The sequence below is a fragment of the Tetrao urogallus genome, assembly GCF_951394365.1.
Source record: "Tetrao urogallus genome assembly, chromosome: 14".
Classification (NCBI taxonomy): Eukaryota; Metazoa; Chordata; class Aves; order Galliformes; family Phasianidae; genus Tetrao; species Tetrao urogallus.
The window spans coordinates 395,344-409,072 of NC_136827.1; the positions used below are offsets into that span (position 1 = coordinate 395,344).

The following is a 13,729-nucleotide window of genomic DNA, read 5'->3' on the forward strand; positions in this document are numbered from 1 at the left end:
GCGTTTGTGACCCCCAGTGAAAGCTGGGAGCAGTGAAACCGTCGTGCGGCAGTGGGGACAGCACACACGTTTCAGATGGATTCTGGGGGGGCTGGCATCACACGTGTGCCTCTGACAAAGATGAGTTTCACATTGTCTGGTTTCTCTTTTTATAGCTGTCCCTCCCAAACTGAAGAAACTGAAAAGCCCAAATGTGCACGTTGGTGAAAAGATCTCACTGAAATGTGAGGCGACTGCTGGCAACCCTCAGCCATCCTACAAATGGTTTAAAGATGGCAAAGAGCTGAAGAAGAGCAAAGACATCCGGATCAAGTATGGGAATGGGAAGTAAGTATGCTATAGGGCTGCCCTGCCCTCTAACTAACGCTGAGTTTGGGTCTTGGGGAGCAGCCCTGCAAACTTCCCAGCTTGCTCTGTGTGATGCTGAGCTCCCAGGCAAATGCAAAACAGGCAGGGGAGCCGGGTCAGATGGGCAGGCATGGCAGGGCTGGGAGGTTTGATGGATCAGCAGGACCGAAACTGAGAGAGATGGTTGTATTGGGAAACCAGTGCCTATTCAGGCAGCTCTGTGGCTAGGCCCTATTGCAGGTTGTGACTGAAGTGGCCATTCACCTTTTATGTCAAGCCAAGGATCTGCATGCGTTATTTTTCTTGGTATAGTTTCTTCTGGGGTAATGCTGCAAAATGCAACAGGTAACTGAGGGGTGGGAAACAGCTGCAGGGACAGGAACCACAGTGGGGATGGGTTGGGGTTGGACTAGATGATCTCAGACTCTGCCTTTTCCAACCTTAATGATTCTGTGATTCTGTGAACCAGGGATAAGGGGTTCCCCCTGCACTTTCGTTTAAATCAATCCGTGTTGTTATTTTTTTCAAGGCCAAATATTTACATATGATATATCCTAAAGTTATTCTGTAATTGTGACTGTGCTTACATTCATATATCCTGACCTAGCCAGCAACAAAGTCGGCTTGCAACTGCCTGATCCCTTGGAAATGTTAAAACTAATTTTATGCCAACATATGTTATGCCTCAGTGTGTGAAAAATAGCTCATCTATTCTCATCGTGCAGTTGACAGAGTATTTGCTTTTATAATTAGAAATTCTTCAACTGCTCAAATGGGTCATTGTCAATTGCTCTCATTTCGCTGAAATCCTGTTAGCTTTGATTTTAAAGGCACGTCCCAAATGTCCGGTGTAGAGCAGTGACAGGACGGCATCCCACCCACAGCAGCTCCCACGCAGCCCCTGGGTCGGGGACACCAGTGGGGAAGAACAGCCTTAAAACACGGTTGTCAAGTCATAACTTGGCATTTCCTAGTTTCCATGGCAGCGCGTTGGCTCGCAGCCTGCCAGTGAGAGGCCAAAGCCATGTGCGTGTTAGAAGTGCTTCCTGCTGGCATAATAAGCCCGAGGACAAACATCTTAGAGAAAGCTGAGCACCTGGCTCTGCCAGCACCTGAGTCTCTCTTGGCGGCAAAGGTCTGAGCCCTGAGGTGTCCCTGCTCATCTGCTTCCCATCCCAGCCCAGGAGCTGGGCAGCATAGAGGCCAGACCCCAGCAGCCATTGGGCTGAGGCTGCTCTGATGGGGTGATCCTTGTCCTTGTGCAGCAGGCAGCAGTGGGTTTGCTAGCTCTCAGTACCTGAAAATAGAGAGAAGGATGATAATGGTGTTGGACCTTCCTCCTTCTGGACCTGGCTGCATGCAGAAGAGTACGTTAAAAACTGCTGTGTGCTGATGCAGTTTGAGGATCAAAGAGTGCTTGGGAATCTGTGTTTCTTCATTAAGTAGCAAATGGGGATGAGCAGCAGAGGGAAGCAAAGCTGGGCATGGGAGATGAGTGCACATCATTACTGCCAGCATGTTAGGAGAAGCATCCCAAACTGTGAAGCTGAGAAAAGAAGACTTACTAGATGGTGATTAATGCACAAAAACTGGGGCTTGCACCTGGCAAGGTAAGATTGGTCTCAAGGTAATCCTTTGCTCTTTCTTACAGTTAAGAGTAGAGTGAGGCTTCCAAAGGCCTAAACCTGAACACTGGGAAGGGACTTTCATGGGAAAAGCACAAAAGACAAAAATCTTCACAGACCATGTGACACCTGCCCAGGTGCACGTGATCATTTATTTAAAAATTTGATCCAAAGCCCTAATTGACTTGTCTGCTGCTGCCAGGCAAAAGAAGCCGTGCCCTGGAGGAGGAGGTGTTGTCCATAGCATGTCCCTTGGCCATGTGAATCCTGTGCAGAAGTGGGCACAGCTTTGGATTTGATTCTGTACCTGCAGCTCTGTGGTTCTTAGATGACATGTGAAGGACTAGGATAGGAGACAAGAACATAACAGCATGAAGTGGCTCATGCCCTTACCACTGTTTGCCTCACTTTCCTTCCTGCAGAATGGAGCTTCCCTGTGTGTGTAAAGAGCCTCAGCATCTCTAGCTAGAAAGATGAACTGAAGCCCTCCTAGATGTGATCGAGTTTTTATCCGATTCTACCGCCCTTCCTAGAGTTGAAGAGTAAGGGAAATATGAGTTATAAGGACAAGAGGAGCAGTTAACTGCATGTCACTCTTCAGCTTTTCCATCAATCCTCTTTCCTCTTGTTTTTCAAACTCAGTTTGACAAACTTTCTGGTGCCATCTAACAAGGGAGGTTTTTGTTTTTGGTTTTTTTTTCTTCTTTTTTTTTCCAATGGGTATTTGCTGGAGGGAGGGGAACAATTCTGATTCCTCCTTTCTGAACTGTGTGTTCCATCTGTAATTAATAACAGGCTGGGGCAAGCCCGGCTTGCACAGAGAGGAAATTTCTCGTTAAGGTGGAAGAAATTATTGGCTGGGGTTTTATCTCCTGCTCAATTTAAATAAAGCACAGTTGATAGGGACCTTGAGAAATTACCCAGAAAGAACTGCGTTCCATAGTGAAAGTAAAGCTTAGTGACTGGCCCACCCCTTCCGAGCTGCCAAAGGGCCAGCATCTCCTGTGAGTGCACCTGAGAGGGATCGAGGTGCCAAGAAGTGAAGGTTGAGTTTTGACTCTCGAACTGTCCTGGCACGTGGTCAGACGACAGCTCCGGAGGGAGGTGGGGGACTTTCTTTGTGCTGACGTGTAGGGACACTACCCAACTTCGGGGTGCATCGGGGCTCTACCCTGAAACATGCACATTGTGCATGAAATCAGAGGGATGTGGTCTGAGAGCCTGGCAGCCTGCTTGCTGTCCTTACAGCCTCTTCTCTTTGTGTGCTCTCTTACCAAGAGAGATCGCTGGGTGATAGAGTAGGCGTATCATTAGATTGGAGTGGGCTGGCAGTTCAGTTTGGGACAGGCTGACCATATGACATCCCTTGGGAGTAGTGTCCTACTTTCAGTATCACCAGGAATCCCTATTGTTAGCCTGTAAGTGGAGCCAAGGGATACCCTGCTCTCCTGTTTCTGTACAGTAGTCCCCGAGGCGATGCTAGCTGGGGCAGATTCATTGCTGGGGTCTTCCTTGTAGAGCTCCCTGCTGTAGATTATTCCCCACCCACAATGAATGGGGCTGTGGTCTTCCCTGCGCAGCTCAGTGCTCTGGAATGAAGGCAAAAAATAATAATAATGCCAAAGCAGCAGGGGAAAGAGAGTGCCAATAAAGATAAATGATTTCCTAATTAAGCCTGGAGACAAGGAGGGGCAAAGAGAACTGTTGAAGCCTTGTGGGAGCCAGAATGAACCCAAGCAGGCTATACCACCACTCTGGCAGGGGTCTTCAGCCTGACATTTTTAAACAAAGGAAAAAGCTCACTTGACAATGGATCTTGCAAGAACAATTCCAGATGCCTTAAAGCTAAGACTCTTCTTGAGCACCGGTGTTGTTATAATCACCAGGGGAGCTTCTCTCTTGCTAACTCTCACGATGTCATTATAAGTCCCCAATACTTGGGATTTGGTTTAGCTGCTGATGGCACTTTATTGGAGGGTGTGTGAAAGAGAGTATCTCCTTTGTTTGCCTGTTTTTTGTTTTAAAGGAGATGATGGACATCATTTTGGCCAACGCACCTGGGACTCAACCAGGGAACTTGAGAACTGAAAGGAGAAGCAGTTGGGTCTTGAGCTAGAACAATACACAAAGCCTGCAAGTTGGGGCTCATGAGAGATTCAGGGAATGGGCATTCGATCAAGCACGAGTGAGTTATAGTGACTAACAAGTTATGGCCAGATGCTGAGTGGCTTCAATTGATGATGTATGCAAACATAGGCATGGAAGGAAGCTTACGTGCCTGAAATTTTGTCTCTTCTTTTCCAGTGATGTTGGCTGGTTAAAAAAAAATAATTATCTCCCTATCTAACCTTAGTCCCTTGCAGCTGCACAGTGACACGACTTAGGCTGGAACACTCTCACTGAAACATCAATTGAAATCCCATTCACCCAGCTTAATGCTTTACCTGGCGTCTGGGGAAGAAGGGCTGGGGTGGTGGCAGTGGACGCCGGCAGTTCATCTGGGGTAGCACATTGTATGCCCACAGTCGTGAATTTGTTTGGTTCTCCTCATATGTCGTGGATCAGGCACTGGCAAGGATCCGTGGTACATGCTAACTGCAGGAAAAAAAGGACTTAAGAAGAAATGAATGATGATCCGAGTGCTCCAGACTCAGAAGGGAGCCTCAAAACTGTAACTGAATCTCTTGTACAACCCTGTGTAATATAATAATGATACATTTCACAGAGGTTTTGAAGGAATCTGTCCATCCAAAGCTGCTGTTCCATGCTGCTTTTCCATGTCCTTATGTCTGTTCCTGAGAGGCATGCATTTCTCTTATCTAAGTACTTCCAGCCTAGCTTTGCTCGTCTCCATTCCTGTGCTCAGAGAAGGGCTTCCACCAAAGACTGCTGCTTTTAATATGGCACCTCTCCTCCTACCTCCCCTGATTTAAAACTGTCTGATTTTGCTTTAAAGGCTCTATCTGGCCTTTCTCCCATGTCTGGCAATCCCTGACGTTTTAGTCCCACCTCTGAATTGCCCATCCTATCAGCTTCCATCTAACATGTGATACACTTCCAAATGAGGACCTCTGTGCTTTCCCCCCAGAAGCACCAACCCTTTCTTCTGCTCCCAGCTACAGAAATAGCTGTAGTTCTGTTGCTGATGTAGTGAGGCCTCTGCATACTGTCCTAACTGCATCCCTACCTGAGGTCTACTGTCTATTTAGATATTTGCTTTTTAAAGAGGGAGGTTCTATGTTTGTGAGGTCCCTGCTCCTGGGAGGCTGCTAGCACGCATGTGAGATGTCATAGCAAAGAGGAAAAGAGCTGAGCTGCTCCATGATCTACATTCTCCCAAAAGGAATTCAAACTCTGGCATTGGGGTTTGAGGAAAATTCTTCAAAATATCCATGGGATGGATCGATTGCCATGAATTCCAGGACAAGAAATCCAAGGGAATCCTCTGTGACATGAGAGGGTTCATCAGCCTTAATCAAAACTCTGTTTTTGTGTATGTTTTGCCTTCACGCTCTGGCAGCTGCCGCAGACTTGCCAGCACAAGGGCAATGGCACACAGAGGTTTGTGTGCTCTTACCAAGAGAGATCGCTGGGTGATAGAGTAGGCATATCATTAGATTGGAGTGGGCTGGCAGTTCAGTTTGGGACAGGCTGACCATATGACATCCCTTGGGAGTAGTGTCCTACTTTCAGTATCACCAGGAAGATCTCTCAGCTGAGTGACCACAAATCCGCTCTGGGCATGTGGTTGGATTTCACTGCCCCAGCTGCTCTGCACCTTTTCACGGTGCCCAGACAGCCATGGCAGTATGGAGATGCAGCCCAGTGCTGAATGGGAGGATGGAGGGGGTTGCACAAGTGACCCTGCTCTTTGGATTGTACTTATTGATCTTCTCCCCTTTTGCTGACGCTGTGTGACCCAGGAGGGACTCCAGCTCTCAGATCAGTGTCAGTGTCAGCTCTGCAGAGTGAGGACTGGTCGAGTCTTCCTTTTAAAATCAGCCTGCCCCAAGCCTGGGCACAGAGAGAGAACAACACTGCTGAGCAGAGAAGGGGCAAATCTGCTTTTCAGGTTAGAACAGCACTTTAATGTTGGGGGACAGGGGTAGGAGAGATCAGGCAAAGGGGGTCTGGGGATGGTTGGTCCTGCCCTGGGCCCCCACAAGGACATCTTTCACTTCTCCCATGGTCCCAGCAGTCAAACCGCGAGCAGGGCAGGTGATGGTGCGAGGGAAGGTGGAAGGAGGACTTTGCCACTACAGGAGAGATGGAAGCTGAGCTGAGAAGTCTGAACCTCCCTTTTCTTACCCATCTTATTTGATTGCTTTGCTTGAGGGTTGCTTTTTTTTTCACCCTTTCTCATTCACTGTTTTTAAAGTTAATCCTGAACTAGCCAGATCTTGCCCTAGAGTTCACAGCATCCAGCACAGCTATGTGTTCTCAGGCACTACAAGCACAGCCAGCTTACCCAGCTCTGTTGTGCTGCTCTGTAACCGAGGGCAGGGGAGAGCTTGGGGCTGTTTCCATCTGGCTGTGCAGGCAAGAGCATGGTCCTAGCTGCCTCTTCTGCCTGTCTGGCAGAGCTGCTTTGCCGTGGCCATCCTTGGTCTGCTTCACATTGCAGTGAACTCTTCTACCTGATTTTCTCATGCTTCTTGCTGGGGAAGATGAATGTGTTTCCTGAGACAGGGACACTGAGAGTCCCTGCTCAGGCCAGCAGAGTGACTGATGATGGGCTGTTGCCAGATGGTGCTTTGGGACTGTAAGCTGGAGGGCTGGGTGGTGTGAATCTTCTTGCGAGCCATAAACCCGCTTTCTCAGAGCAAATTCGCCACTGTGCAGAGTGCCGGCACAGCACGCAGGCACCACTGAATCACTGGCGGTGTGGAGCAGTGCACGGGGCACAGTGCCGGCCCCTGTGCTCTCTGCAGCACTGCTGTGCTGCCTGCCTGCCTGGCTGTTCGGAGAGGAAAGGAGTTAATAGGTAACCACGGCAGTCTATTAAATGCCCTTTGTGAGAGGCACATCTGAGAATTTCCTTTTCCTAGGATCTCACGTGTTTTTACTATGGACGGTTTTCATTGACAATGTAGAGGCCAAATAAGGCGTCGTCTTCCAGTTCTCTTCACTAGCTGAATCCTTGGCTTTTTTATTACTTCTGTGTTAGCTCTTCTATTTTTAGAAGACTCATAAAATACTACAATAGTAATAATCCGAGAGCTATTTTTGCCCTGCACCATGCAGAAGCAGTTGAGCTCACGCAGGGCTCACCGAGTCCCCACAGATCGGTGTCCGCAGGCAGCGCGGGCACCCAGGTGCACAGCTCTGTGACGAAGGGGCCTGGCAAGAAGGTCCGGTTTCCACTTGGCCGCAGGGAGGAAGAGAAAGGCGATTCAAGCTAACCGAAGTGCTGGTGGGAACATGAGTCCTGTCACGAAAAGTTCCTCCCTGGGCGGAATGAAGCGCCTGTTTCTTTTCCTCTCTCTGTACAGGAGGCCTTGGGGCCCAAGCTCATATTTCGGTGTCTAACTCTGAGATGTCTAAATTACTGCCAATGAGGCCACCCTTCCTGGCCAGGATTTACCAGGATCTTTGTGTAGGTCTCGGCCGAGGGCTGATCTCCCTGCCTCCCATTGTAGTCTGCAGATTGGCACTTCAAACTGCCCTCTGGGGGACTTGTTCTCTTGGCTGGAAAGGTATTTTGGGGATCCTGTTCTGGCCAGGCTGAAGGGCTCCTTGTGGATTCCATCCCCCAGGGCTTGCGGACAACCTATTCTCCATGGCTCACTCCTCCATTGGCACTACAGGAGATAATTAGTGCGTGGCTAAGTCATATGTGCTGAGGGTCAGAAAATACAATGAGGCAGATTTTTCCCTGGAGTACAGAAATGTCAACAGTGTTACGCTGCACTGAAATGATGGCATCTGTCAGTGACCCCAGCCCTTTCACTGAACAAACAGCCTGCGGCAGTGCCTTCCTCCAGAAGAATGGCATCGTCTGGCAGCCAGGCACCTCGGGAGGAGCGCGGCAGGGCTGTCCCAGGGGCCAGCATCCCCAGGGAGCACAGCCCTGAAGGGCAGCAGGGGACAGGGAACTGTGGAAGGTTCCTCCTGGAGCTCTTACTTGGCACTTCTTTACAAACACACCTCGGCCATCAAAGAAGCAAAATGTCTGCCCTCCAGGCAACAGGAGGAAGAATGCAAACTTGCAAAACCAATTTCCTAAGCAGCTTTGAGGTATTTCAGAAGCATGTGAAAGTAGTAAAAAGGAACAGAGATGGACTGCTCATCTTTCTCTCTGCCACGCACAAGTCACGTAAGGCCAAATCTCACTCACATCTTCAGTGGAGTTCATCCTGTGAAGAGTCTTAGTCATGGTTTCGAACTAAAAGAGGGGAGACTTAGATTAGATATAAGGAAACAGTTTTTTATACTGAGGGCGGTGAGGCACTGGCACGGGGTGCACAGAGAGGTGGCGGTGCCCCGTCCCTGCAGGCAGCCAAGGTCTGGCTGGATGGGCTGCGAGCACTGATGGGCTGCAGGTGTCCCTGTGCTCTGCAGGGGCTGGGACTGCACGGCCTTCGGGGGTCCCTTCCACACAAACAGTTCTATGATTCTGTGATTCATGTGCTTTAAAAGGTTCAGACTGGTGCTCTGAAGCAAGGTAATTCTCTGACTGTTTCAGGGCTTACTGGAAGAGAAAATTTCATTTTGCTGTGGCTATGCTCTACATTAAATCTCATCCTCTTCTGTACCTTTCATCTCTCTGCCCTAGGTCTCTTGCCTGACGTTATACTTTGTACTGTTGAGATCATTGGTCCCAAAAAAAGCTCTTGATTTTTCTAAGGGGATCTTGCAATCCGGGAGAGATTCAACAAGCTGCGTTAGAAAATAAAAATAATCTCCTTTGACAGTACAACAGTTTTGTGCATTAAAACAAAATAATCCTCTTTGGTTTCACCTTGATATCGAGGTTCTATAAATACTAGCACTGCTTTATATTCTGCTCATGTTCTCCTCCAGTTCCAGGTAAAAGACCATGTCTCTCATCCTGTTACTGGAGATGAATCTGTCAAGTATGACCCCTTTCATTAGCCTTTTGTGTCACTAAATAACTTACTAATTTGTATATTTGGAATTTAAAAACCTTTATCTGCAAATGATCACGGACATGGGAGATACAGAGTGGATTTTTCCAGTTACTGCACACGGCAAAATGTGCTGTGCATCTGAGATCACAGTGCAGCCAATAATCATTAGAGTAACTGTTGTCTGGCAGCTGCAGGCAGCCTGTTTGTTAACGCTTTCAGCTTTCAGCACCTGGCCTTGACCCTTCGCTGACTGTTCCTACACCTGCCTCTGTGGAGGGAGAGGGGAATGGGGTCCTGCACTGGTTTCCACAGCCCCACAGGGCCAAAGCCCACCATCCAGTGCCTGTCATACCTCCCCAGCAGGTCTGTACATCAGCCTGTTGGATTAGACCCCCACATTCAAGCATGTTGGCCCATATAACTGGCTTTGTACTGTGGAGTGGTGGAGACCTAGGATTGGTGGAATTCAGGAGACACACTGTCAACATTCATTTTAAAATTGTTCCACATGGGGCCAAAACTCTTGTAATTGAACGCTTGACCACATCCTGCAGAACAGGGCATTGCCTGTATCCTGGGAGCTGTACCAAGTCATCTCAAATGCTTTTCATTTGCTAACACAGCAAGTGAGATGTTCACTCCGTGTCCTTGCACCATGGCTCCCAGTAGAGCAACATGTCAGGGTGTTGAAGAGATTTCAGTGTGCTTCTGTGAAGGACTTTCTATGGAAAATCATTTGCACAGTCCAAAGTCCTTCCTAGATGACATATGCAATGTTGCAAATATTTCCAGACATAACGGTTTTCCACATCAGAGGAATATTGCCTTCAGCAACATAGGCCAGTGGGACCTCTTTTTAAATCTGCCAGTGCTTCCAAGCTTGTCTGTCAAGTGATTGTATGACACAGACCTGAGATAAGAAATTGGGGTAGCAAGCAGAGGGAGATGTTCTCACCAAAGAGAGCATAGGGTGTTTTTTGATAAGCTATCTTAACCAGAAGGAAATGTCAAACAGAGGGTCTGATCAGGGATTTCCCCTGTGGTCTCATGAGTGGTCTTTGGTGTGTGTTGAAGGCTGATTGATCTCTGTTGAACTAGTTAACAAAGGGTTTTGCCTTGTCATCAGAGAGACATCCTGGAGAACGAGACATGAGCCAGATGGAGGGAAAGGCGATGGCCTTTTCCAGTACCACCACAGAGCCCCGTGCAGCTCCCATTCCCACAAAGCACACAGCATGGGTTGTTAGGACAGGTGAGCAGTCATCACCTACATCATCTTCTGATCTTCCTAGGTGCTTCTGGCCAATAAGATGATCACGTGGATGTCAGCCCGACACAATGCAGTCTGTGTATTTGGGGGAGACAAAATGCTTGCCCCATTTGCCCAGAGAAAGCTACAAGATAGTTGTTTAGCTCAAACCTCAGGGTTTTGGTTTGCAGGCTGGAATGCATGGGTACATTACCCCATGACCATAGCATGGGGGGTTGAGTGTGCAGCACAGCTGGACATGGCAAGGGAGGCAGCTGAGCTGCTTGTCTTCCTTGCTAAGGTGCAGAACGTGCTGCTCCTCTCCTTCCCGCAGTCAGATCTTGGTGTTCTTCAGGAAAGTGGCCTTTCTCTGGTGCAGGTCTGTGTGTTGGGGAGTTGGGGTCTTGGGTTCAACCCCTCACAAGATTTCTTGACTTTTCATATATGGCCTTCCTGAGAATGGGAGCAGATGTCAGACCAAACCGTGGCATCAGGCTAAGAGCAGTGGGTTCAAAGAGAGATGGTCAGTTAGGAAATGACGATGGCTGTGATTCCTGGGAAGGGTCTCATTTGAATCCTGATCAGGTGAGATCAGGCAGACCGTCTCCTGCAGAAGGGGTAACTTATCAGGCAGTGTAGCAGGGCCAGGAATGGTTATCAATTCATGAAGATGGTTAGCAATTGAGTAAGAAATGTCTGCTATACTTTCCAACAGAAAGATTTCCAGACTGCAGTTCAACAAGGTGAAGCTGGAAGATGCTGGGGAGTACAGCTGCGAAGCGGAGAACGTTTTAGGGAAAGACACCGCAAAAGGCAGCCTGAATGTGAGAAGTGGTAAGTGAAGAAGTCAGTAAATGTCTTGAGCCATTTGTCATTCAAGCAGAAAGCGGGAGGTTCTGCAGGTGATCTGTCTTGTATTTTGTTTCATGCTTTCAGGATATCAAGTAAAACAATCTTGGGAGATAAGAAAAATGAAGCTTAGCATAAATGTTTATCTTAGTTATCTGTCACTGGCAATGTGGTCATTTACATTTTAAATAAACTTACAGTCTACGTATTTTTTAAAAAGGGCAAGGAAGAAAGAAAGCTGGTGGGCTTGATGTTTTATTTTTTTAAAGATTTTCTGAGAAACAAAACACACCAGAAGACAAGTAATTAAACCATAGCTTTGTGATGAGTGAAGTTGCTTCTGGTTTTCATCCTAGAATGTGTGCTCCATCTCTTAGAGCTCAGTGGATGGAGTCTGAGGTTAGGTGGTTTTATTATTATCTCGGTCATCGTAATTATATTGCTTAACATGATGGTTTGGATGCTCCCTCCAGCTCTGAAAGTCCCTGCAGTGCTTGCCAGAAGCCGGGAGGGTGTGAGCAGGGGAGGGATGGCTGCTGTGAGCTCTGTTGCCTCAGCTCTTCTTCCTGCCATCAATGGCCGCTGCGGGAGCCCTGGCTCTGCCATGTGGCCCTTTGGCACAGTCCAGTTTCACTGCTGCTGTGCTCTCAATAATACTGGTCACATGTGATGGAAGGTGCCTTTTTTCCCACTGCTTTCTGGCATTGTTTTCTGTATTAACCTCTGCCTCAGCAAGGTCTGCAGTCCCAAATGTTTTGTGAGGCTGGAATACTGCATACTCCCCCTCAGTTTTGCTCTTGCACAAAGCCAGTGCTCGTAATGCCTGGGGAAGGCAGCCCATGCTCAGATCTGGAAAGTTAGCCTTGCTTCTTTCTGATCATGACAGGGAAAGTGTCCAGAGCAAGCCAACAGAGGCAGTGCCTCTTCTTTTCTCTGACTCATGCTCTGGCTGTCCCATCGTGGTATGAACAGCTCTCTTGGGCTGGGAGCCGTGTGTACAACCCTCTGTGTGCAGCACAGACAGTGCCTGCTGCCACAGCCCTGCACACCTCCTCCACTTCTCCAGCCCTTGCAGAAGAGGAAGACTGATGGAGCAGCGCCCACTGCATCATCGTGCATGCTGCTCACAGCTCTTGGGCAATGCGCATCAGGCTGCAGCAGCTCCCAGGTGTAACTCTTCCTGTCTGGCCAGGGCAGGAGCAGGTGACTCTCACTTGTGCTGCAGGGAGTGCGAGGACACACTTGAGTTGCCCAGTAATGATTTGAGAGTACAAAAGCAATCAGAGACACAAAAATCACTTTTACCTGGTGGGAGATGCAGGCTGCAAGGGGCTGCAGATCCAGTAAATAGAAGATAGCCTGGTGTGCCCTGCTTGTGGTGGGGTCTTGATGAATCTGTTCTCTAAGCAGCCTTGAAAATCTACCTTTGGCTTTTGAGCTGAGCTGCATGCACAGCTCGCTGCTGCTGGCAGGAGAGCAGGTGTTTGCAATTAAAAGTTAGTTGTGGTCCTTTGCAAAGGTAAATAGGATGTTGTTGATCACTGTAGGCTTTTGCCTCTCTGCTGCTTGCTTGTGCCCTTCTGTTGCTTGTCCCTGGAGCTCCTCAGGGCAGAGCACCATTCGTCTGTGCCTGTGCACTCGCATATGGAATCCTCCTCTTTCCTTCCACAATGTCCATACTGCTGGGCCTTCCTGGGGCCTGGGAAGCTTTCCTCACCTCACTTCTGCACAGTCCTTTCTTCTGTGATACCTTTCAATAGAAAGCTTCCCAAGATATCTGCTTGTCTCTGAACCCACGTATGCTCTTCTGTCCCTGCCTGCATTACTCTTTGAGCTTTTTCTGACTACATCTCAACTCTGCTCTGTACAACTCTACAAGTTGACAGCAATTAATCAGAGGTGCACAATCTCCCTCTCCTCGAAGCCTCCCTCTTTTCCTGAAGCTCACTACAGCTATTGCTGCTTCTAGTTATTCTGCTTCTCTATTCAACTTTATCACTGCTGCCCCATCCCTGGAGACAGGGTCCTTTGGAGGGTGGAGGCTCCTGAGCCCCCCGGGTGCTGGCTGGCAGAGATGCTCACACACAAGGCCCTTGTGTCTGTGGATGGGGATGTCTCTGCTGACAAGCATTTCTCAGCCTGATGAGGCAGAGTTGCTGTTGCAAAGTACTCATTGCTGTATTCTATTCCACTACAACTTTTCAGCCTTTATCACTTGCAGAAAGAACCACTTTAGTCCCATATATCTGACTCAAATCACTGAAAATGCCACACTGAAAAGAGATTTTCCTTAGAAAGAGAGTGGCTGCAGTGCCATGGCCCTTTGTCTCTTAGAAAATGCCCATTGGCCAAACCCAGCAGCTTATTCCTCCTCTGCAATTCTGGAATTTCCACAAAATACCCAGTTTGAAAATAGAAGCTTTCCCTTTGAAAAGCTTTGGAAGGCTGTCGGTTTCTGAGGAAATGCTTCTGGGTTTCATCAAAATCTGCTGTGCTTTGGTGCTCTTTTCAGATTTTTATTACTCTGAGGTAAATTAGATGCTTTCTTAGAAGAATGTCCCATTTCC

The 13,729-nt window shown here is 48.3% G+C and overlaps 1 protein-coding gene across 1 annotated transcript in view; it reads left to right on the forward strand.

The window, feature by feature from the left end:
- Positions 1-13,729, forward strand: part of NRG2 (neuregulin 2) — a gene marked incomplete at both ends in the record, with an annotated part of 152,375 nt that overhangs the window by 94,029 nt on the left and 44,617 nt on the right. The window contains 2 exons of the mRNA XM_079542186.1: positions 156-327; positions 11,029-11,147. Coding sequence (XP_079398312.1) covers positions 156-327; positions 11,029-11,147 — 291 coding nt within the window. The remainder of the gene's footprint in view (positions 1-155; positions 328-11,028; positions 11,148-13,729) is intronic.